A 26,764-nucleotide genomic window follows, 5' to 3' on the forward strand; every position below is an offset into this window, starting at 1 on the left:
CTGCCATAATCTGAAACTACTCTTGTGAAACATCTCCCCTTCACCGACCAAAAATTCTCAACCCATGCTGATATCCTTAGTCCACATGTTACATGCCAGTCTATTTCCCACCAACACATAATTTGTCATCTTGCATGGAACTAGATTTAAAATAAATAAAAAAATAAAAGAAAAAAAAAAATCAAGGGAAAGCAAAATGCCTCTTGTGCATCCTCATAATCATCTCGTTGACTGTATCTGCAATCCAAGCAAGTTGCATCAAAATATTTGACACTACAATGTACCTCTTCTGCTTGCATCATCTTGAAAATTTCACCAAACTCAGAATTCTCACCCGTACCAATTACGATACCCTGAAACAAATGGACAATAAAGTACAACATAAAAGACAGTTTAATTTCAAAAAAGGTATCAAGAGAAATTGCTGTATGCCAAATAAAATCAGAAAGCTACCTTACCTTTCCATGACCAACACGAACAAGACTGCCCATGAGAGCAATGTTTGAGCGAGTAGCCAATGTGCCATTTTGCGGTTTGGGCTGCGTGGCTGTTGTCTTATGGCATGGCTCCGTCTCACCAGTAAAACTTGATTCATCAATGCAAAGATCTTTTGCCTGCACAAAGCCAAAATACATTCATATTGAAACATCATACCCAGGAGGAAGCAAATTGTTTTGGTGTAAGATGATCTGGCATGGCACATCCAGTTATGGCCAAAAATATTGGCACCCTTGCACTATTTTCAAATAATTCACAATTTTCTCGAAAAATAAGTTGAAATTGACAAAAGTATTTAGTCTCCACAATTCTATATTTCACTTTTAATATTACAGACCTTTTGTTTTTGATTCAGAACTTAATATATCCTTTTAAATCAGAAAATAAAAAGAAATGACATTGAGAAAATTATTGATAGCCGAGACTAAATATTTGGTGGCACAGCCTTTGGACAAAATAACTGCAGTCAAGCACTTACTGTAGCCATGAATGTGCTTCCTACACCTCTTTACTGACAGTTTCACTCACTCTTTTTATGCAAACTGCTCCAGTTCGACCAGATTTGAAGGGTGCCTTCTCCCAACTGCTGTTTTCAGATCTCCCCACAGGTGTTCAATGGGATTTAGATCTGGACTCATTGCTGGCCACTTCAGAACAGTCAGGCGTTTTGTCTTGAACCATTCCTGGGTGCTTTTTGAAGAGTGTTTGGGGTCAATGTCCTGCTGCAAGAGCCATGACCTTCGGCAGAGACCCAGCTTTCTGACACTGGGTTGAACATTGCGCTCCCAAATGCCTTGGATTTCATGATGGTAATCTCTGGATATCATGATGCCATGCACACATTCAAGGCACCCTGTGCCAGAGGCAGCACAGGAACCTCAAAACATCACTGAACCTCCTCCATGTTTGACTGTAGGGAAGGTGTTCTTTTCTTTGAAGACTTCATTTTGTTTTCTGTAAACATACACATGATGTTTTTCACCAAAAAAGTTCTAATTTGGTCTCATCTGTCCACAGGACATTCTACTAGAAGGATTTTGGCTTGGTCAGGTGTGTTTTGGAAAACTCCAGTTGGACTTTCTTACCTCATATCTATCTGTCTCTGTGTGTGTCTGTGTCAGCAGTGGGGTCCTCCTGGGTCTCCTCTCATAGAACCCCCTTTCATAGAGTTGGCGACGGATGGTGCGAGTTGAAACTGTTGTACCTTGTGTCTGAAGGTCAGCTTGAATCTGTTTGGCAGTTGATCGAGGTGCTTTCTCCACCATTCGAACAATCCTTCGCTGCAATCTTCGATCACATTTTCTCTTGCGCCCCGGTCCAGGGAGGTTGACCACAGTGCCATGGGCCTTAAACTTCCTGAGAACATTGTGTACGGTGGACACAGGAACATCAAGGTCTCTGGAGATGGACTTGTAGCCATGACCACGCTTGGCTACAATCTTGTGTCTGACCTCCTCAGACAATTCTCTGGTATTCTTTCTTTTCTCCCTGCTCATTGCAGTACACACAGCGACACAAAACAGCAGAATGACTCCTTTTCTCTATTCAAACTGGTTGAATGAGTGATTTTTATATTGCAGTCACCTGGAACTCACCACAGGTGAATTCAAATCCAAAGTAAAGGAGAATCACCTGCTTGAAATCTAATTATTTCTAACAACTTCTAAAAAGGTGCCAATAATATTGTCTGGGCCATTTTAGGATTTCTGTGTGGAATAAGCTAAGATTTAATAACTTTTTGCAAAAGTGCAAGGGTGCCAGTATTTTTGGCCATGACTGTATCTTCACCGTTCCCGACATGGACAAGGCCTTCACGAAGCATGGAGTTCTTTCTCCAGTCAACAGCATTTATGACCCCTTCGGTTTCTCAGCACAGGGTGTTGTTGCTAAAGGAAAGATGTTGCTGCATCAGATGACCTTACCAGACAATGCCGGAGCTGCACTGGATGGGATGAACCACTTTCCGAACATTTCAAGAAACAATGGGACAACTGGTGTGCCTCTCTCACCGCACTCACCACCGTAAGCATTCCACGCACTTCTTGTCCTAATCCAATTTGAAGTCTGCGATCAAAGGTGTTGCTTTGTTGCTCCACTTCATACTCAAGCTAAAGAGGCAGCCAGACACTCACAACAGTCGACATGACTACCGCCAACTTCCAGTTCATCTCGTAGATGAGGTTACATCGATCATAATTGGCAACGTTCTTCATGAGTCCTATGCCTGAGAAATTCACAATCTCGCCGATGGAAAGCAAGAGGACAAGTCCAGCACCCTGCACAAATTGAATCCTGCCTTCGACGATAAAGGAATTCTGAGAGTCAGTGGTAGACTTGACCAAGCAGATCCACGTGACAATGAGCAACATGCAGTCATACCACCTAAACAGCATCACTTTATGACCCCTCATTGTACGTCATCATCATGATCAAGTTAATCAATAAAGTAGACACTTCACAAATGGTGCTATTCGCTCCGGAGGATATTGTTTTGTTGGCGGCAAGAGTCTCATTGATGACATGCTGAACAAGTGTGTCACGTGTCGCAAACTCCGAGGGAAATGTGTACAGCAGCAAATGGCTGATCTTCCTCCTCAACGACTTCTACCTTCTGCTCCCGATACTCACGTTGGCCTTGATGTTTTTGGACCATGGAAAGTTCTCACCCCTGGTACCAGGGGCAGCGTCTCCTCTGGAAAATGCTTGGCCATATCATTTTCTTGCATATCAACAAGAGCAGTGCACATACAAGTCATTTGGGAGATGACTGAATCATCATTTATCAATGCACTGCACCGCTTCATGGATATCCATGGGCCTGCTAAGACTTTCCTTTCAGACTGCAGAAGCAACTTTGTTAGGCCTCAAAATGTGTTAAATGACACTGAAAGAAATGGACAAAAGTTCAGTGGAAGTTCAACCCGTCACGTCGCATATGGATGGAGTGCAGGGACGAATAATCGGTGTCTGTCATAGCATCCTTGATGAGATTCTCTTCGAGACAAGTTTCTTGAACCCACAAACTCCTCACTACCTTCCTGGTGGAGGTATGAGCTATTGTCAACTATCGTCCACTTGTACTTGCCTCAAGCACATTTATGCTCCGGCCATGTCTTGCCTCAGGCATATTTATGCTCCACCCATGTCTTGCCTCAGGCATATTCATGTTTTGCCTCATGAATATTGATGCTCCGCCCATGTTATGTATGGAGTCATCTCCGCTGTCGAGGGCAAGCGGACTCTTCGCCGATCCGGTGGGACATGTGGTTTTGTGGAAAAGGAATGTTTTTTTAACAATGCTGTTAGAGTGATTTAAGTAAAGAAAATGTAATTTGAAACTCTGCAAGTGTTGGTTAAACTGCCTGGAGCATTCTCACACAATAATCTGAACATGTACACAGTTCCAAGATAAAGTACAAAAGATAAGATTGATGACATTGTCATATTGTTATCAAAATAATTCATTGAACATATTGTTGTGGCCAAGGGTTGAGTGAGAAAACCACTCGGGGGGGGGGGGGGGGGGGTGAAGCCATCTCGGGTTCCCACCAGACTTCCCGAAATTGCAGGCCGTCGCACACGGATAACTCCGTGACGCGGCGGGTCGCTAACCGACTGTGAACGACAATAACTCAACCACGTGACTTCGGGTCCTCAGTCTAATATTGGCTACCTAAAAATAATCACGTGACCTAATTACCGGGAGACACGCCCTCGGTACATCTTGGCCGAACCGGATCACCTTACCGGATCAGATGCAGCCGAGTGACACTGCCAAGGAACGTACCAGCTAAAAGGAACGGATCGTTGGGAATAATGTCCCAGCTAGGCTAGGATACGAAGCATACTGGATCAATGAAAGAAAAGACAAAAACGAGCTGGGAACATTTCGATATAAGGATTTATTACAGGCAGGTGAGGAAAAAATATGTGGCACAGTTAATAGGTTTATTGTTGTGTGTAAGCAGGGATAGAAAGAAATGTGTGGTGCGACAACAAAACAAGCAACTTCCAAAAGCAGACACAGAGCACACATCCCGATATAATTCTTCTGCACTCTTAACTTAAGCGAGGACGGACGGACAGACGGACACACACACACACACACACACACACACACACACACACACACACACACACACACACACACACACACACACACACACACACACACACACACACACACACACACACACACACACACACACACACACACACACAAAACCTGATGAAGAAGAGATAATGAGCAAAAAGAAGAGGAGATGAGGCTAACGGTCTCGTAATACCTTGCGCGTTGACTGACCGCGCCACCCAGTACGTTTTGGGGGGGATGCTCCGCTGAACGATCCCTCCTTGATAGTTGGCGTGTGGTCTCCTGCTTGGCTACCATGCAGCAAAGCATCTGCGCCGATCCAGAGAATAGGCATGACCGTCAGACATGAGGGAGGGACCTTTGGTGGCACCAGCGTTGAGTGGGTGGAGAAGGTGGAGTCGAGAGCGACTGGGCGGACTATCAGCAGCAGGCGGAGTCAGGCTGGTGGGTGGAGCCAGCACCGAGTGTTTGAAGAAGACGGAGTACAGCAGGTGCACGCATAGACAGATCCAAAACCAGGCAAGGAAGAAGAGGATGACGACGACTATCTCGACTCATGACTCTCTGGACGGCTTTGCGATCCGTCATTTATAGGCCCTGCGATGCAGGGCAGGGCACCGCCCCGAAGCGATGAGTCACCCGAATCGGGCAGTCCCATTGGGCCCTGGCCACCACATGACCCGGCTGTCATGGCCAGAAGCGGCCTCACTGGTGCATCCCACGATATCTCGCCGAGCTGTGGAATCGTCTCGCTCCGAACCCCGCGATATGAATCACATTGCACCGAACTCCCGGGCCATGCTCCAGCAACTGACCGAGGGCCGCGTCAGTCCTACATGCCCGCTCAGGCACACCCGGTGTTCGGCGGTTGGTGCCGATCAATGTGCTTGCTTCGTCCGTACACCATGCGGCCCAGGTGATCCGGGCCATACAGCATACCTCTATTTGGTGGCAGCTGCATCCACGTGGAGGTGCGAGAAGATGTCTGCCGTCCGCGGGAGATATTGGTGGCCGTGGTGGTGAGCGAAGAATCGACGGTAAGACGCCGTTGTGAACCAACACGCAGACCCGAACAAGGATGTGCGCCATGCGTGTTCCGTACAATGCGATGGTAAGATGCCATTGTAATCAGCACACCGACCCGAATGAAGATGTGTGCTATTCGTGCCCCGTTCTGTGCGAAGATAAATTATCACGAGGCTGCGCGCGGGTCCGCCATTGAGCATGCGGTTACATAACCCCATGGCGATCTTCACAGGCGGTGGTGTGCACGGTACCGGCTCTGATCTGTGTCGTGAATTGAAGGAAAGGATTGGATATAATTATTAGATGCAGAAATGGGTTGAAAAGAACACACCGCGTGCGTCCTGAACAGTGGGTGAAGGTTGTCGGTCTGCTGCACATGTCCCGTGCAGTCTGGAGGTTGTTTATTGTTTGCTTCTACTGTTGGCCTTCGCGAAGATGCATCCTTATAGTGAAGGGTATGGTTGCAGTTTTTACATGCGGCCGTCTGAGTGCAGTGCCTGCTTTGATTTATTTCAGGAATAAGAGGAAAAGAGTAGGAATGAAGTTCGAGATATAATCAGACCCAACTATGAGATCCACACAACACACCGTCCCGTTTGACCCATTAGACAAGAGGGAAAGGTCGAACTGTACGTATGTTAATGAAATAACTGTCTGTGAACCACAATATGATGGATGCCATTGCCTTGGAGGGATGCGGTTTCCATAACCACAACAATATACAGATCATGTCCAAAAAGATGGAAGCACCTGGGTAAATGAGGGAAACAACTTGTATATTGAAAGCAATGGTTTCTACACAGGTGTGGGTCATGTGTTATGCAAATAACATCCCAGCATGCTTTGGGCCATGTTTTAAAATGCTGCACTGGCCTGGTTGCCGATAATTATGGCTCGCATGGCTGCAATAAGAGACTTCAGTGATTTTGAAAGAGGAGTGATTAGTGGAGCGCGTTTGGCAGAAGCTTCAGTGGCAAAAACAGCTCAACTTGCTGATGTTTCAGGAGCAACGGTGTCTATGGTGATGTCTGCACGGACTCCGAGGGAAAGACATCATCAACAAAGGTCAACAGTTGGTGGAAGCGCATACTTCAGGGCGGTAATATCCATGCCGTTTAAAAAAATAATAGTAAAACAGCCTTTTGACAGCCATTTTCCCCTGCTGAGCAGGGGGTTAGCTTTTTTGTGGGCTCCATGCAATCATGGTTCCCTTCTTGAGGCAATGTTTTCTTTTTTTATGGCCGGATGCCCTTCCTGATGCTAACCCTGGTCACCTCTTACGACACACAGGGATATGGTACACCTATTCCAACCGGGGCATACACCGGGACCAGTACACTGGTACTCATTTTGCCGACCTCGGAAGAATGATAGGCTGAGTCAACCCCTTGGTGTTAATTCAGTGGATAACGGGGCTCGAACTCAGGACCCAAAGATCCCAAGCTTGCCACCCTCACCACTAAGCCAACACCAGGCTCCAACCGTGATATCCGTGCATTAATTTGAAACGCAAGGCAAAGCAGGCGAGTAACTGCAGATGAATTGATTGTAAATTTAAACATGGGGCATGAGCAGCCAGTTTCTTCAAAATGTTCCACCGATAATTCCAAAGAGCATAATAACATAGTCGGGTAGCAGTGCACAAACCGCTCATCACACCTGGAAATGCACATCTGCAAGTCCATTGGTGCAAAAACACAATGGACTACTGAGCAGTGGAGAAATGTGATATGGCCAGAGGAATCATCCTGCACCATATTCTCGACAAATGGACGAGTGCACATGTGGCACCAACCTAAAGAACTCTACAACCCTGAGTGCTTGGTTCCAAAAGTGAAGGGTTCTGGTGGTTTTGTAATGTTTTTGGGGCACATTTTCTTGGCACTGTTTGGTGCAATTGTTCCTTAACTACTGAGTGCAAGGTCAATCGCTACTTAATGGTACTGAGTGAGGGATCATCTTCACCCTGTGTTGCAGAATCTCATTCCTGTCGGGAGGGGTGTCTTAGAGAATGACAATGCCCGTATCCACAGAGCAAAAGTGGTCGCGCATTGGTTTGATGAACATGACATTGATGTTTTCAATGTCATGACCTTCTCAGTCACCAGATCTGAACCAAATCAAGTATTTATGGAATATTCTGGAATGACGACTAAGGCAGCATTTTCCACCTCCATCAAACCGGTGGGAGTTGATTGACTTTCTCATCGAAGAATGGTGCTGCATCCCTCCTGCAGAAATCCAGACACTGGTCAACTCTATGCCACTGCGCATACAGACTGTATTAGCCACACATGGTGGCCCAACACCCTATTAAATGACTTTACATTGGTGTTTCCATTTTTTTCGTCCACTGCCTGTATGTTATCATGCTTATGTCTATTTTGTTTTGTTTTTAAGTGAAACTACTGTAAATTAGGAGAGCTGTTAAGCAATTAATTGGCTGTAGCAAAATCATGCACCATAATTCAGAAATTCAAAGCAAATGGCTGCATCCACTACATCCACTGACTGGTACATATCCTCATGGAATCAAGTGTAGCACATTGCTGTACCAGTTATCAAACAATGTCAAAGCCGGGGAATTTAAGATTTTTCCACAATGTATAGTCTACATTCAGTGTACAAAACATTAGGAAGACCTGCTCTTTCCATGAAGTAGACTGATCAACTGAATCCATGTGAAGCCATGATCCATTATGAATTGCACCTGTTAAATCCACTTCAATCAGTGTAGGTGAAGGGGAGAAGACAGGTTAAAGAAGGATTTCTAAGCCTTGACATGACTGAGACATGGATTGTTTCTGTATGCCATTCATGGGCAAGACAAAAGATTTAAATGCCTTTGAATGGGGTATGGTAGAAGGTGTGAGGCACACCGGTTTGAGCATGTCAAGAACTGCAATGCTGCTGGGTTTTTCACGCTCATCAGTTTCCCGTGTGCATCAAGAATGGTCGACCACCCAACGGCAGGCCAGTGGTCGGAAATGGCTCATTGATGAAAGCGGTCAAAGGAGGCCGACAAATTATGCAGAGCAACAGACGGGCTACAGTTAGTCAACTGACAGTCCAGTACAACAATGATGCCGAAAGACCCATAAAATAATGCACAATTCGTCATACCTTGACACAAATGGGGTATGGCAGCTGATGACCACACAGAGTTCCACTTCTTTCAGCAAAAAAAAAAAGAACCTGCAGTTGCAGTGGGCTAAGGAATGAAAACACTGGACACTGAAGGATTGGTGAAACATTGCCTGGTCTGATGAATCCTGGTTCCTGCTGTTTCACGCTGGTGGGAGGACTAGGGTATGGAGAAAACCACACGAGTACATGCCTCCATCTTGCTGTGTGTCAACATTGCAGGCTTGTGTTGATGGTGTGATGGTGTGGGGGTTTGTTTATATGGCATACAATGGGTCCCTTGATAAAAGTGAAGCACCACGTTTGAATGCCACGGGATATCTGAACATCATTGACAATCAGGTGCATCCCTTCATGGCAGCCGTGTATTCATCTGCAAATGGATTTCTTCAGCAGGATAATGCCCCTTGCCACAAGGCCAGGATTGTCCAGGAATGGTTCCACGAACATGACAGTGAATTCAGCTTACCGAAGTGACCTGCCCAGTCACCAGATCTCAAACCAATTGAGCACCTCTGGGATGAGATAGAACGAGCAATACAGAATAGAGATCCACTACCAGCCAACTTGACACAACTGTGAGAAGCATTGGAGTCAACATGGGCCAACATCCCTGTGGAATGCTTTTGACACTTTGTAGAGTCCATGCCCCAAATAATTGAGGCTGTTCTGATGGTGAAAGGGAGTGGAACTCAATATTAGGAAGGTGCTCCTAATATTTTGCACACCGAGTATAGTACAGTATTTAATTTTTAAATATTTTATGCAGAGACAATTGCTACTGCAGTCATGACGAAATTCTGCATTCTGAAGTAATTTATGTTCATGAAGTCAGTTGTGTGCTACACAGATGTAATGTAAAGCTTGCATGGGGGGAGGGGAAGGGGTCTTTTTAAGTTTGCATCAGAGTAACTTTCACATTATACATTATCATTTGAAGGCAGCCTTTGAATGTTCATTATCAACAAAGTACTAAAGCACATTATAGTTTTTAAAAGGAAGGGGCATGCAAGCATGCATGCAAACATGAACACACCTCAAATAAGCGCAGATCTGCAGGTACACGGTCTCCAGCAATTAAGCTCACTGTATCCCCAGGTACCAGTTCACGGGCAAGCAAGTCTTCCATGTGACCATCACGCATGCTGTTGAAGATTGCAATGAAAATTTTTTTTTTAAAAAACAAGTATTGCACATTTAATGAAATGCATTCTAAACCCTCGATGGTCCTTAACCAGCCACACCTCTGTTTACAATATATATATATATATATATATATATATATATATATATATATATATATATATATATATATATATATATATATTTACACACACACACTTGTGGGAAAATTATGTTTTTTCAATCAATCCCAGGAATCAATCCCAGGTTCTCTGGTAAACCGCACCTGAGCTCTACCACCTGAGTGGGGGGAAGAGTATGGCATCTCTATATGTGGGTGGCATCTCTTCTCGATATGTACAGTTTACCAGAGGACCTGGGTTTGATTCTCAGTCTGGGTGCATCATTTTCACATATGTATATATATATATATGACCCCTCCCATGGTCCTCCAGCCAAAGTAGCTACATAAAGCAATCTAAGAAGACTTACACAAGGCAAGTGCTAAATGCTATTTCAAACCCTTCCCAGAGTTTTTCAACAACGATAAAGACATTCACACATAGTACACACATGACAATCCCAATGTTATACACTCCCCTCAGCTACCGGACTGGTTTCATCACTTGTTGGCAAATCATCAGCGATAGCGTAGACAGCAATGCATACCAATGAGGCTCTCAAGCATGGACTGCATGCAAATAAATCATTTATATAATCCTAGCCACCTAGGTGTAGTCGATTAGGTGAGAGCTAGTTGGCTGTTCCCTCCATTCACAGGTGAGAGATGTGGGTGGATCTATCTACATACATACATACACATATATATATATATATATATATATATATATATATATATATATATATATATATATATATATATATATATATATATATATATATATATATATACATATATATATATATATATATATATATATATATATACATATACACACACACCTGTGTTGGCACAGTGGTTAGGGCAGCGGCTTGGGATCCAAAAGGTCCTGAGTTCAAGCCCCGTTGGGCCACTGAATTAATACACCAGGGGGTTGACTCAGCCTGTCATCCTTCCGAGGTCTGCGAAATGAGTACCAGTGTACTGGGCCCGGTGTAAACCCCGGTTAAAATAGGTGTACCAGATCCCTGTGTCGCAAGAGGCGACCAGGGTTGCGTCAGGAAAGGCATCCGGTGTAAAACATGTGCCAAATCACTATGCGGATCATATGGATGATCTGCTGTGGCGACCCCTAACGGGAGCAGCCGAAAGAAGAAGAAGAGAAGATATATGTGTATGTATATGTATATATATATATATATATATATATATATATATATATATATATATATATATATATATATTCCTGAAACGCAAAAGAAACTTACCACTTGTTTGAAATGTAATAAAATTGTACCAGTTCAAAATAAAACAAACCAACAATTGCTAATTGAAACATTGGCATTTTATTGATGACATGTCAAGTTTTTGACCAAGATATACCATCTCATAAGTTTGTTCTATAGTACAGAACAGCACAGGGTGCAATGTCAGTCCCCTTTCAATAGCGTGTGTGGCCACCATTGTTTTGGATACAGGCAGTGCATCGTCGGCATATACTGCCTACCAGTCTTTGGATGGATTGCTGCTGGATTCTGTCCCACTCAGTCCTCAGAATGTCTGAAGCCATCTGACTTTAGACAATCTGCCTGTCCTGCCTTGCAGTGGTGACTCTTGGCCTCCGTGATAGAGGTCTGTCATCTGCAGAGTTGTGGAGGGTGTCTGTCCACCAGGGCCGATATCGTCTGGTGTGAACAGCCAAGGCGACGTGCCACCTCACGGTAGCTCAATCCGCCTTGCAGTATGCCCAAGGCACACTGCCGTTGATCCCTTGACAATTGTGGCATGTTGATTGAAATGCCCATTTGCACTAGCTTTTTTAAAGCCAATATCAAGACATCACGTGCAGCTCATTAAAATCATCCCGTACCCCTTGGCAAATCACTGACAGTCAAAACGGCTGTTCAACAGCTGTGCTATGAAGGGACCATTGAAGGTTCAAGTGACCATCCGTGACAGTTTTATCTGACAGTGAGGACACTATTGTCCACAAATAAGTTCACACATTTACTACACGCAGTTTTATTGTTGATATTTGAAGGTTTAAAAGGTGGTAAGTTTCTTTTGCGTTTCAGTATATATAGATATCATCCTGCCCGTGAAACACCAGAATGACAGTTTCGAGCTGGGCCAAGACTCAAACCCAGGCTCGTCAGCTGAGAAGCAAGTATGCATACCTCCGTCCTCTCAGACATCCTGACAGCCACAGTGTTATTATCAATTATTATTATGCCATTATTTGGGGTTATATTATGTCATTATCATTATCATACCAATTTGTGGTTATAATAATATAGTTGAAAAATCTAACTAGGATGATAATGAGGCTGTAGTCAGGATTAGAGGAAGATGTCTCAACAACATAAGGTAGCCTGATGACACTACTTTGTTGGTAGAAAGTAAAGGAGTTGATGAAGAGCAAAAAGAGCAATTGCCGAAGAGCAATTATCTAATGCGTGATAAAAACTCTATCACAAGCGTTTATTAAATAAGAAATAAACTTTCACACATCGGTGAGGGAATGCAGGTGTAAGAATACGTTTAAGGCCTTGAAGCAAGCATTTCATGGTTTGTAATTGGTAGTTTACAGGGGACATTTGCTTGAATTAGGTCGAGGAGGCAGAAGAGGATAGGAATAGGGCTGTTCGCCGACATGCATTGAGAATCTTCGAGGATATCTGCGATCCTCTGCAGAAGTATGACAATATCAAATTTGTCCACAGTTAAATTCTCAAAGGAATCATTTCGTTGGCTGCTGAACCGAATGCAAGACGACCTGGATTAACCTACGATGAGGAGCAATGCTCTGAATCCCATCCAATAATTGTCCGTGGTGCTGCGATTCTGTGCAAGTGCATCAATTCAATTGGATGTTGGAGTTTCACAAAAAATAAATAATTTAAATTACTTGGACCTTTCATAGTAAACACAATTCAAGCTCACCAATGACATACTGGAGGAACCAACTTTGAAAGTTCTTCCAAGGACTTCTCCGATCTGTATTCCTACATTAAAAAAATAAAAAAAAACATCAAATAAACGATTAAAAGACAAAAGGGGGGTAAACATTTCGTTGCACATCTTTCCCACAGCGTATTTGTGCACCATGCAAACATAAAGAAAACCGAGTTAAAATACACAAAATGAACATACCTGAACAAAAGCAACTGTGACCACAATAAGCAAAGCCTGCAATCATACAAACAGCATTAGGTGAGGAAGACTAAGGCACCCTTTGAATAATCACTCACGGATAGATTCTATCTCCAAAAGTGATCTTTGAAATGAAGAGCATCAATTATTCCCTTGTGCTATTCAGTCTGGAGGTTGGTGCATGTTCTAACTGCTGACCTCCCAGACACAGAATGAACGCACTAACCATTACACCATGGAGTCAGGTTAAAATATGAACTTCCTTCCGAGTAAATACCATGCAGGAGGAGGCCACTAGGCTCATCAAGCCTGTGCAATGGTTGCATGTCCATGCGCTATCCCTTTTCAATGCTGAACACCAAGCAAGGAAAAACCACATACCATTTTTAAAGTCTTTGGTATGACTGATTCTGGGAGGTCAGCAGTTTGAACCCTAGCAGAGCTAATGCTCTAACCACTACACCACAGAATCGGATTTAAACATTTCATGCTGAAAGATGCTTCATAAGATAAAACCTTTTGAGTTTAGCAGGCACTCACCACTGTGATACTGATTGCATCATCAATTTGCTGCATGATGACACTAATGACAGCAGAGGCCAACAGTAATTTGATCAGAGGATTCTGGAACTAGAATAAATGATTAAAAAAAAAGAATAAGAAAAAAAAGCACATTGAATATCAAGTGAAAACAGCTTAAGTGTGATACAAGTGTCTATTCCTGTTAAGAAAACAAATAGTTAAAATAGTACTCATAATCATAACAAAGCTAACGGCAACAAGTGCTTCGAAAACAATGTACCAACAGCACGACAAGAATACATATCAATAAAGAATACAAAATGATGAGCAGAAATTGAATGTAATAGTCATAAAATTGTAAGCTTGAAGCAAGCAAGGATAATCACTCAGGAGAATCAAAGAATGACTTCATAAAGTGAAAAGAGATAACTACAAATAAACAGAGTTTGACAAATAGACTGGACTCAGCATTAACGGTCAATTAAAATATGAGCAGACAATTTTGTTTTACTGCAATGCAAGTGTGGAATGTGATTTTGCTGATGAAGAAGCAAAATAACAGAGGACAAAGGGTCAGCAGCCAGAAAAAAGGGGGCAAAGGGAAAACAGTCAGACAAGAATATATGGATGTATCACAGATGAAGGGGAATCATAGTTGAAGGGGTCTCTGTGGTTTTGTACGGGGGAAGACAGGTCATGGTGAACAGCCGTTTTGAAGGCTTGGAGGGAAGAATGGGATTGAAGAGAGCATGGGAGTAGATTCCAAAGGTGGGGAAAAAGAAGAATGAAAGAGTGAAGGTGAGCAATGATTGGTGATTTTGGTAAAAAGAAGAATGAAAGAGAAAAGGTGAGCAATGATCCATGATTTTTGTAGTTTTACCCGAAGGGGGTTGCTGGCGGACTTTGAGTGTCCTGCGGAAATATTGGGGAGACATATCGCAGAGAGAGCGGGGGGGGGGGGCACAAGACCAGAGAGGAGACAGTAGAAGACAAAAAGAAAGACCAGCGACCTGCCTGCGGTGAGAGAGTGAGAGGCCCAAAGACTCAGCACCACTGCGTGAGATACCAATGATCCTAAATGCCTTGGTTTCCACAGCGTGAAGCTGAGAAAGGTGAGAGGCAGGAGAACCAGCCCAAAGGGGAGAGCAGTAGGCCATCAGACTGCGGACGAAGGCTTTGTATGTGGTGAGGAGCTCAGGTGGGCCGAGGAAGGACTTTACACTACGGAGGATTCCTAGTCGACGAATGTCTTTGTTGGCCAGGTTGGAAATGTGGCTTTCCCAGGAAAGATCATGACAGATAGTGAGACCCAGAAGCTTGAATGAAAGGACTTCTTCCAGAGGATTGTTGAGAAAGTAGAAGGGGGGGGGGGGGCAAACGGTCCTTTCTGAGAGACATCGTGAGAGATTTAGCACGCGATAAACCATTTTGGTGCGGCTTCAATGGAAAATCCACAGGGGAGGTTAAAATTGGTAATGTTCTCCATAAAGAGAACAGTGTTAACACTTATAACCACCCACTCCAGCAGGGGTCAGTAAACACACACCATGCCATGTGTACAAGGGAAAGTTGCAAGTCGTAATAAACAAATGTGTTTTAAAACATTTATTACATTTGCATTTTGAACACTCGAGTCACTGTGCCTGTCACACTTTCCTCATCCCCAGTCCTCTCCTCAATGAAACCGAGTCGAGAGCCTGATGTGTTTATTTTATATGGTGGGGGTGCAGCAAATGCATTATGAGCCAAATGGCCTCCTGCATCAAAGTTCCTTGTTGAGATTTATTGTCCTCGTATCGATGTGGTCACAAACTTCATCGCGACCAACAGACATTATCAGGTTTTGTACTTTTTGTTTGTTTGTTTTGTACTTTGTGCAATGGAAAGACGGCACTTCAATATTTTCCATGAAGTTCACATTGGAGGGAATGGCGATGGGAAAATCCAACAATGGACGCTATTTCCATATTTACCGATATAGACAGATGTTCTCCTGCCTGGCGGACATCTGCTCACGGTAACGAGCTTGCAAGCTTTTGCACCCGGCTAACTTCAAAAATAATTCATAAAAAACTACCATATGGGAGTAATTCACATAATCATGGGCATGAAGACACATCAGCATTGTACCCCATCTGGATGAAATGGGTTCAGAAACGAATCAGCATATCAGAATAGCACCTCAATTCCCTATAATCATGGCAAGTTTTCCGATGATGAAAATATGGAAACCTCTGTATGGATCATTACAAAAATATGGATTTCCGTACACACACGGAAGAGTTTCACCCATGCACATGGGACTCTGCTCTCTGCCACGTGGGACTCTGCTCTCTGCCATCCTCCAGGGTTAGGTTAGACGTTAGAGCATAAATACCCTCCATCTAACCTACACTGCATCATCAACACAGCCATGCAAAAATAATGCCACCTGCCACAATGTACTGCATATGAAAGAGACACACTTGCATGTACACACTCATTTCATGCAACTGTTGAATTATTTTACCTATTTGTAGTTGCTCTAAAAAGTATTTGCCATGTGATGCTACGACCCTCAGATTAAAATAATGTACAACATGCATTAATGGCAAATGGTTACAATTATCTTCGTCTTGCAAGTAATATATGAAGAAGCTCCTCCATAAGCCTTCGAGTTTGTTGAAAAATACATTGAGTATTTTACTTAAAATATATATATATATATATATTTTTTTTTTTTGAAAAAATACATTGTTAAGGTATTTTACTGGACAGATATTGGAAGCTTAACAAACCTGATCAAGGTACTTCCGCCACAAAGGCTCTTCTTGGTTTATATCGAAGTCATTCCATCCATGGTAGGCCCTTCGTCGCAATGCTTCATCCCATTTCAGGCCCTTTTGTAGATCGGCCTGTGGGATATGCAAAGCACGCTACACATATATTCTCTGTTTCTTCAAGCAGTGAGGTTTGCTCAAGCTAAAGCTCAAATTCAAATGGAAACACAAATGTGCTTCCTTGGGCTAATCAACTCACAAGGTTGTTCTTCAGTTATCTCATAAAAGTCTCACTTGCACAATCATTTCATTCCCGTTGGTGGGAGTAGGTCCCAACCACGCATCCCACAGATTCTCTCCTCCACCACCACCACCACCACCACCACTCACAACCAAATGCATTCGTTGTTTACAACACTTGTACTTGTGCACCATGCTCTTGCATACAATATGGGGCTGGGTGTGCTCTGGCTTTCAAAAGGAATTAGCCACTGTGGCTAATCCACATTTAGAATGATTAGCCACAGGAGAAAGAAAATAGCAACATATTTTATTCAAAAGTTTTTTGTTTTTTTTAGCAATATGAAATAATAAGTTACTTTTAAGGCGGATGTGTGAGTTTGATGGGTGAGGTTGGTTGGATGAGCGAGTTGGATTATTCAGATTGGTTGGATGAGTGAGTTTGACGTGTGAGATTGGTTGAATGAACAACCATCAGGGTAGGTGGTGATTGTGTGTATGTGTGTATGTGTGTATGTGTGTATATATATATATATGTGTGTATATATGTGTGTGTATATGTGTGTGTATATGTGTGTGTATATGTGTGTGTATGTGTGTGTATGTGTGTGTATGTGTGTGTATGTGTGTGTATGTGTGTGTATGTGTTTGTGTGTGTGTATGTGTTTGTGTGTGTGTATGTGTGTGTGTATGTGTGTGTGTGTGTGCGTGTGCGTGTGCGTGTGCGTGTGCGTGTGCGTGTGCGTGTGCGTGTGCGTGTGCGTGTGCGTGTGCGTGTGCGTGTGCGTGTGCGTGTGCGTGTGCGTGTGCGTGTGCGTGTGCGTGTGGTCGTTGTGCCTTTAGTAGGTGGTAGTGGGGGATGGGGGTGGTTGTGGACCAGGATTGGACCAACCTCATGCCAGTCAAACTCACTCACCCAACAACTTCACTCATCCAACCAATCTCACCCATCAAACTCACTCATCCAACCAATCTCACCCATCAAACTCACTCATCCAACCAATCTCACCCATCAAACTCACTCATCCAACCAATCTCACACATCAAACTCACACTTCCAACCAATCTCACACATCAAACTCACTCATCCAACCAATCTCACATCAAACTCACTCATCCAACCAATCTCACACATCAAACTCACTCATCCAACCAATCTCACCCATCAAACTCACTCATCCATCCAATCTCACACATCAAACTCACTCATCCAACCAATCTCACCAAAACTCACTCATCCAACCAATCTCACACATCAAACTCACTCATACAACCAATCTCACACATCAACTTCACTCATCCAACCAACCAATCTCACCCATCAACTTCACTCATCCAACCAACCAAAGTCACCCAAACTCACTCATACAACCAACTAATCTCACCCATCAACTTCACTCATCCAACCAACCAATCTCACCCATCAACTTCACTCATCCAACCAACCAAAGTCACCCATCAAACTCACTCATGCAAACAAACTTGTCCTACTACAGGTACTACTACTGATTGTGTCAAAACTCACCTGGCAACCACTGACCCAACGAAGCATGTAGCGCCGAATCATTCCGGGAAAAAAAAAAAATTTTTCAAAAAAATTAAAATAAAATTTTGAGATGAGAATCATGGGAATCATGCGTAATTTTGGTCGATTTTTTTTTTAGGAGAAACTACTTTAAAACCACTAAAGTTAGTATATATAAGCTAGTACGAAATCACGCGTGATTCCCGTAATCAAAACATACAAAATGGTGGCCGTCTCAACGAAGGTTGAATTCCATGCTAAAATCACCCAAAATTCGTCTAAAACTGGTAAAAAAAAAAAAAAAAAAACGAAAACGTGGATTAGCCACAGTGGCTAATGGGTGGTTTAAAATACTAGCCACAGGTAAGGGGGATTCGCCCTGTGGTAACGTGGCGAGCGGCAGCACACACCCAGTGGGGCGTTGTTGCATACATTGTATACCAAGGTTAATTCCTCTCAGTCTCCTTTTCAGACAGCCTAATTCAAAATTGGTTTAATCAAAGGATTTGTTTCAACACAAATATGCTGCATTTCATAGTGGGAAGGTCCATAAGTACTCACTTTTTTCACAACTTGAAAGCATTCCATGAAAAGTAGACATAATACTTAACTACCCATAAGAATATGAAGGGAAACAAGTAGTCCATGAGAGACAAGATATTGGTACCACTTGGGGGGAGTAAACGCCACGATGATTTTCTGAAAGTACTTGGTATATTGTTTCAGAAAATCCCATAAGCCAAGGCTGGATCCAAGCTTAATTGTAAAAATCGGACTTAGAATGTTGGCATGTGCGTTCGAATTCGAGGACAAAATTTTGGAGTAGGGGAAATCAAAAATGCGATATCTCAATAAGTAGAAGGAATAATTTAACAAATGACCACTCATATTTTTGCTAATCAAAAGTTTTATTTATTATAATTATTTTTATGCAAATTAGGTCATTCTCAAGGTCATCAGAGGTCAAAAGGTCACCATTTTTGGTGGGTGCCGAAAATCTGGATACCCATTTAAGAAATTACCGTAAAAATATCCAAACATGGCATTTCCTGATTCAAAATGGGTCTTATTATAGCTGAAGGAGCTCAAAACCATTTAAAGGAAACAATATGAGGTTATACCTATCAACCGAGGTAGGACGTGGAATAATTGCGGATATATATATATATATATATATATATATATATATATATATATATATATATATATATATATATATCAAAAGATGAAAATATTTGCGATTTGGGATGGGGAAAATGAAAAATGCAATAACACTACTATTATATAGAATTATTAGCCAGATGACCACTTATCTTGCTGATAATTGTGGATTCTGTTGCACAAATAATGTTTTATGCAAATTAGGTCATTAACAAGGTCACCAGAGGTCAAAAGGTCATCATTGTGGCAGGTACCTAAAATATGGATACCCATTCAAGAAATCACCGTAAAAATGACAAACATGGAATTTAGTGAGTCAAAACTGACCACTTATTCTGTTGTGTAAATAGTTCTATCACTTGGAATGTATCGTATGCTCATAATACTTTTATCAAGGTCATCAGAGGTCAAAATGTTATAGTCTTGGGATTACCGTGAACCTAGCCATTGAGCGTTTTCCACGTGTCCTGTAAACCACAAATCATAAAATTGACAAGCAAAACGTTTTATTCCTGGGACAGTAAGTCAGGCCAACGTAGGTACAACATTTATTTTAACCCCAACCTATGAAAAAAGTGCATATTACGAGGCTCGCAACTTTCACACATCCACAAAAATATAAGTGGAAAACATTGCAATTGCAAGTCAAGGAGCAGGCGACTCACTTGTTACTGAGAAGAATGTAACACCGGAAACTTGTGATTAATCGCTATCGCTTGCATCGTCGTCGTCATCATAGTCACTTTCATCATCTCTACCTTCGATATCTTCCGAAGTCACCAACTCATCCTCAGTGCCTTTCTGATTTAAACAAGTGGTCAATTTGCACATATATGTACATTGCAGCGTATATGACCGGGCGTCGTGGCGTGCACCTGTAATCCGGCTACTCGGAGGCTTGGGTTGGAGGATCGCTTGAGGACGGGGGCTCTGCACTAGGCAGGGTGTAGAGCAGCCCGGAATCATGGTGAAACCCAAATCCTGATCCCTGTGTCGTAAGAGGCGACCAGGGTTGCGTCAGGAAGGGCATCCGGCGTAAAACCTGTGCCAAATCAGTATGCGGATCATAACGGATGATCCGCTATGGCGACCCCTAACGGGAGCAGCCGAAAGATGAACAACAACATGTACATTGCAGCGTATTTTGAAGACAAGTGCAGATTTCCTCAATGCACTCTTTCGAGCAAGTGCAGGAGAGAAGTTCCATAACAGCTTCTCGGGCAGGTGGTGCATCACTACAATCAATGACCAGATCTTCAGATTCACCCTAACCCGCCCACGCATGAGTCATTCCATATCACTGAAGCCCGCCCTCATATTTAGGTGCCCCTCTGGGACAAACGAAGAATGACACCCCCTCCCCCCCCACCCCATTTTTTTGCAAAACTTCACAAACCTTAATGTGGTGAGTTTGCTGTCTTATATAATTGTGTTTCCAACTATTCCTCCAGGTTCCTTGCCAATACAAGCAACAGGGGCCTCAAAATTGAATTTCATTGATTTTGGTCATAGTCCAAGTAGGGAGGGGTTCATTTTCATTATCTGCACATTTTGGTAAATTTTTTACTTTGACCCGATGGAGAAAGACCTAAGGAACAAAAAATAACACTTGTAGTACATCATCTTCAACTTTTTATATCTCATTCGAGGAAAAACCTAACCATGGTCAAAAATGTCAGAATCTGTGAAAACCTGTAAAAAGCTCAATTATGTGTGGTGCCTAAAGGGTTAAAAGATGCATGCTGAGAAGAATCATCATAATCTTGTGGCATAATGATATCAAGTTCCTGAATTAACATCCTGCTATCTGCAAGATTTAGACTCGAGACTGAGAAAGGTACATTGTAATACATGAACATGTACAATGTACATGGATGGGTTCTTGACCTTGGAAGTAGGCCCTAATCTCAACTGCGTTGACATTTCTACATCTATTTCACCAGGTTAACTCACTTACCTTGACTACATCCTCCAAATAATGCCAGCAATCATTGCTTTCATGTCTTGTACAACAGAAATGATTTAATCATTGCTTTACATTACAATGACAGGTGTCAAAAGTCAAAATGTCAAGTTGTTTCTTTTGCTAATGAGCCAGAAAACAAAAGTACCAATTAATTCACTTAGAAACCTGAAGATGGAGTTGGCAACAAAAACAAAAAAAACCACTTGACTGAAACTGGTCCAACTAGCAAATTATACATGTATTTTGAGCAATGACCTATGATGACCTGCGACACATGCTGTATGCAAAAGTGACCTCTGGTGACCTTGGTAATGACCTAATTTGCATAAAAATTGTTTGTGCAACAGAAGCCTTAATAATCAGCAAAATAAAAGGTCTTTTGGGTCATAATTCTATATATTAGTAGAGTTATTACATTTTTCATTTTCCCCACCCCAAATCGCACATTTTTTCCTCTTTTGAAATTTATGTCCGCAATTATTCCATGTCCTATCTCTGTTGATAGGGATAACCTCATTTTGTTTTCTTTAAATGGTTTTGAGCTCCTTCAGCTATAATAAGACTCATTTTTAATCAGAAAATACCATGTTTGGATGTTTTTATGGTGATTTCTTAAATAGATATCCAGATTTTAGGCAGCTTGAGAATGACCTAATTTGCATAAAACTAATTTTAATTAAAAACACATTTGATTAGCAAAAATATGAGTGGCCATTTGTTAAATTATTCCTTCTACTTATTGAGTTATTGCATTTTTGATTTCCCCTACCCCAAAATTTTGACCTCAATTGTCAACAAATTCGAACGCACATGCCTGCGTTCAAAAGCGGATTTTTACAATTAAGCTGTGGATACAGCCTTGGCTTATGGGATTTTCTGAAACTATAGAACATGTACTTTCAGAAAATCATAGTGGCCTTTACTCCCCCCAGGTGGTACCAATCCATTAAATTTTGGGGTCTAGCTCATGGACTAGAGGGGTTGGTGGGACCACGCGTGCCAATCAGCCTGGTGATACAGAGCTATGGAGACACAATTTCCCGAGGGCCAATCACACCTCAATGGGTGTGCTTAACTGTGTCAAATGACATAGTCAGACAGTAACAACAAAAGAAAAGCACTTTTAAAAGCAACTGTGGTGAATGGTTGATTATTACATACAGTCCGACAACCATTGTTGCCAGATGTACAGTAATAGTGTTACGGTTGTGGAAATTCGCATTACACCATGAAGAGTCCTCAGGTGAGATATCTCGGTAAGTTCATGTGTAGTTAGCCCAAACCCGTTGTATAGAGGGTATTTGTGTGATTCATCCAGGCTGCGACGCTTTGAGTTGGTCATTTTTTCTTTCTCTTTTGTTATTTTTGACCATTAATCCCCCCACAATTCAAACTCCCACCACCTCCGCCTTTCTACCACACGTCGTGCCATGGGCTGTCAATGCGTCCCTTTCGCTTCAAAAAGCGGATCAGGAATGCTTCACACCCCTTTTCATCCGTCCAATGACCGAGCATCGGGTAGTGTAGCCCCCGCCTGCGAACCCGCTGGAATGCGTTCCTTTCGCCCCGAAAAACGGATCAGGAATGCTTCACGCCCCCTTTTTGCCCGACCAATGGCTGAACAGAGGGTGGCGTGGCCCCGCCTCCAATCGTGTCTTGATCTGAATATTTGCATATAGGCAACTCCTGGGGCCTATAAAGATGCGAGCGCAAGGTGACTCGCGGGGAGTGTAACTGGTGGAGCTGAGTGGAATTAGGGAGAAGTTGGAAAGTAGCAGGGAAGTTCGAAGGAGTTGGAGTTCGAGCGGTTCGGTTGCAGGCGGCTGGTCGAGTTCAAGTCAAGGGAAGACGGCGGTCGGCAACGAGGTTGCGGTGTGGGGGTCGCTCGTCTCGTCGCGGGACCCAAGCCAGCCAGCCATTCCCCTCTCCCTGACCATCAGCAATTTCCCCCCCCCCCATCCATGCTGAGATAGTGCCGGGGAGGCCCCGTTCCTCCCCCGCCCTAAACGTGGTGCCAACAAAACCGCTCGCGCGGATCACGCCGGAGAGGACTCGTCAACCACGCCAGGGCAACGGAGTCGGGGCGCAGCTGCGCGAACATTGCGGCTTGTCCGCCATCGAGGATGCGGGTAAGACCTCCCCGGTCTCGTGGACCTGGCCGATCCTCCAGGATCCACGTCCATTTGGTCTACGGACCTGCCTGCCTCCTTGCCTATGAGGGTGGCTTTCTTTCGGGTTGAATGCATGCTGTGGCGCCGTGTTCAATAGGTAGAACTGTTTAAGTGTCTGTGCCTGTACATTGCCCCTTTTATTCGGGTGTAACTCTTTCCCTTGCATTTGCTTTTGTTGCATTTTGACTGTATGGCTGTATATACGTGCTTGTCTGTGTGTGTGTAAATAAAGTGCATTGCTTGTTGAACTGTTTCCCGCTTCGCTTCGTCTTTTCCTTGTATTGAATCTCCATCTTGCATCACGTAAGGGATTGATAGTGGGTTTAAAACGCCCGGTAATTAATCGGAACTGTCAAGGCCGACGATAACTCCGCTCGGTTATCCCTGTAATACGGAACAAACCGCTTAAGCGGTTCGTGTCCGGAGTCGGCCTGTGGCGTGGTACGATCGCCCGGTCGACCACTCGCGCAGGTACTTAGATAGGTCGAATTTGGCGAGCAACCCTATCCTGCGCGGGTGGGCAATTGGCACGATCGTGGTGAGGTTAAACCCCCACCCGTGACTGGCTCCGGGCGGTAGTTCCCAGAGAGTCACGACTGAATTGTCCGTCCGGTGGGCGACATGTCGCGATTCGAGTTACGTGGCCGATCGCACGCCGGCGGGCGCAAATTCGCAAAAAAAATATATATATATATATATATATATATATATATATATATATATATATATATATATATATATATATATATATATATATATATATATAGACCCATCCACATCTCTCACCTGTGAATGGAGGGAATAGCCAATCAGCTCTCACTGAATCAACTAAACCCAGGTAGCTAGGATTATATAAATAATTGACCCCACACACACTCCTCTAACCAAAGTAGCTGCGTAAAGCAACACAAGGTAAGTGCTATGCCGTTTCAAACACTTCCCAGAGTTCCTCAATAATTATAAAGACATTCACACACAGTACACACATGAGAATCCCAATATGATACACTCCCTCAGCTACCGGACCAGTTTCACGACTTATTGGCGAATCATCAGCGGTAGTGTAGACAGAAATGCCTACCAATGAGGCTCCCAAGCATGTACCACGTGTAAATGTCAAAGGGGTCAATATACTGTATAAATAAAGAAAGACCCACCCACATCTCTCACCTGTGAATGGAAGGAATAGTGAAACCTCACTATTCCAGAAAAATTGAGGGAAGATGGTGTCCGAATGAGCCGAAAGTCCAGACTCTCCAAAATAAATAGGAAAAAAAAATGCATTACAAAAAGATCTGCCTGACAACCAAATATTTTTTCCCCAAACAAAACAAATTATTCTGAGTCACTCTTGAAAATGTGCAGAGGTGGCTCCGGGGTTATTACACCGACACCAGAAAGACTGACAACATTGGAACCAGAGGGCAGACGAGAAGAAAATTAATGGGTCTGCAAGTCACATGCTGCTGAATGTAGACACTGATCTGAGACAAGGTGCAGGCTTAAAGGAGAGGTAATTTTCCGTTGAGTGGATCTCTGCAACCGTTCATGTATCATGAGCTCCCTCAGCTTTCCGTAAATGTTAATGGTAAGCCTGCATCTCCCCGTTGGAGGATCTATCAATAAATTTAATGAAGACATCAATACTGTTCCTGGACCGAGAAAGCTTTTTTTTCTTCTTTTCATGTGGTTCTTCATCGTTGTTTTTTGTCAAATTCCTCCTCCTGTCTTCCTCTGTAAAGGTCTGCATCAACCTCTCTCCATCAACCTCCAACCACTCAAAAATGTTTTCTAATGAGGTGGAAGTTTCCCAAGCCAACTTAATCACAGTATGATATTCTTCAGGTTCAAAACCTTCAAAATCAAGAGGTACCTCATTGTCCAACAAGAGTTTCCTCCAGCAGTTCATGAGGGTTTGCCAGTTACGTTCTTTCCACGCACTTGCCCAGTTGAAAATAGCCAACTTGATGCTCTATGCCTTAATATTTGCTGAAGTTCTGCATCATCTTGTGTCTTCTTCTTCATCTTCACTCTCTCGCAATACCACCATGACTTCATCCAAAAACATCCATCAATAGTGCCTCTTGCAGGCCTTATGATGGCTTGATCCATTGGTTGAATTAGTGAGGTTGTATTGGGTGGCAAAGCAAGGTACCTACTTTTGCCGTCTGACTGCAAAATGGTTCAATGTCAGGATGGGAGGGAGCATTATCAGGATCAAAATTACCTTCACGAGCTCAAGGGTGAGCTTCAGGATTTCAATTTGATGCCTCCTCACCTAAGGATAAAAGTGATGGTGAAACCGTTCTCTCATGATTGCTTGCGTAAACCAGGCATAAAATAGATATCTAGTGAAGCACAGGAAGTCTGCCCATGCAGTCCTTCAGAATTTGTGGGAATTTTGACTTGCCCACAATTACAGACCAGTCAATGGCTGCCATTAGCATTTGCACAGAGAATAGCGGACAGTCATTCCTCGCTCTTTTTTTCTGCCTGTTGTCTCCTCACTCCTCATGGCCTGAGTATTTTCTGGCAAAGACCTCCAATATAGCCCAGTTTCATCAACATTTTACACCTGGGCTAAACTCAATCCTGATTCACTCACAATACTGTTCAGTTTCTGTCATGACACTTTCAAAGTCATGACTGATTTTATTGTTGAAAATGCTGTGGCTTTTCTGAAAACACAACAGTCACCCACTGCTTGCAACAAAACTTTGGATGTCTAAATGCAAGTCTTTTGGTGGCAGATTGAAGCTCAATGTCAAACACTAATACCACTTGAACACTGCTGTACATACAACTGACACTTCTTCCAGTTAGCAGTTGGCAGTTTTTATTTTTTTATTTTTTGTATACACTGTCGAGGCTCATAATGAGAGTTAACACACAGAAACGCACAACAATGAGAGCAGGAGACAAGAGGGGTGGGAGAGCGAAGGAAAAAAAAAACATTTAGAAAGAGACATGATATCTGTGGAAGGGAGAGTGATGGGGTGGGGTACACAAAGTAAATAAGATGGACACCACAGGGACTTTCAGGTCCTTAAATGACAGGGACATTCAGGAAGGAAAGTAGGGAATTTGAAGGAGGTGGGTTGTGGATGGATTAGTGGGGGTAGAAAAGATCGTGATTTTGGATGGGGGAAGTTAAGAGATGGTGGTGAATGGCTGTTTTAAACACCTGGAGGAAAGAGTGGAATTGATGAGAGTATGGGAGATTGTTCCAAAGGTGGGGAAAAAAAAAAAAGAGGAATGAAAGA

At 43.1% G+C, this 26,764-nt stretch overlaps 1 protein-coding gene across 3 annotated transcripts in view; it reads right to left on the reverse strand.

Annotated features, from left to right (window-relative positions):
* ATP2C1 (ATPase secretory pathway Ca2+ transporting 1) overlaps nucleotides 1–26,764 on the reverse strand; it is a 219,100-nt gene that overhangs the window by 162,640 nt on the left and 29,696 nt on the right. For all 3 annotated transcript variants that reach the window (XM_085846471.1, XM_085846473.1, XM_085846472.1), the window contains exons 3-9: nucleotides 16,457–16,573; nucleotides 13,698–13,787; nucleotides 13,158–13,193; nucleotides 12,948–13,009; nucleotides 9,798–9,906; nucleotides 459–614; nucleotides 285–353 (exon numbers count right to left, since the gene is read on the reverse strand). In XM_085846471.1, coding sequence (XP_085702597.1) covers nucleotides 285–353; nucleotides 459–614; nucleotides 9,798–9,906; nucleotides 12,948–13,009; nucleotides 13,158–13,193; nucleotides 13,698–13,787; nucleotides 16,457–16,573 — 639 coding nt within the window. The remainder of the gene's footprint in view (nucleotides 1–284; nucleotides 354–458; nucleotides 615–9,797; nucleotides 9,907–12,947; nucleotides 13,010–13,157; nucleotides 13,194–13,697; nucleotides 13,788–16,456; nucleotides 16,574–26,764) is intronic.

Source organism: Eptatretus burgeri, chromosome 11 (genome assembly GCF_056783735.1).
Source record: "Eptatretus burgeri isolate ZD-2024b chromosome 11, Ebu_testis_v1, whole genome shotgun sequence".
In the NCBI taxonomy this organism is placed as follows: Eukaryota; Metazoa; Chordata; class Myxini; order Myxiniformes; family Myxinidae; genus Eptatretus; species Eptatretus burgeri.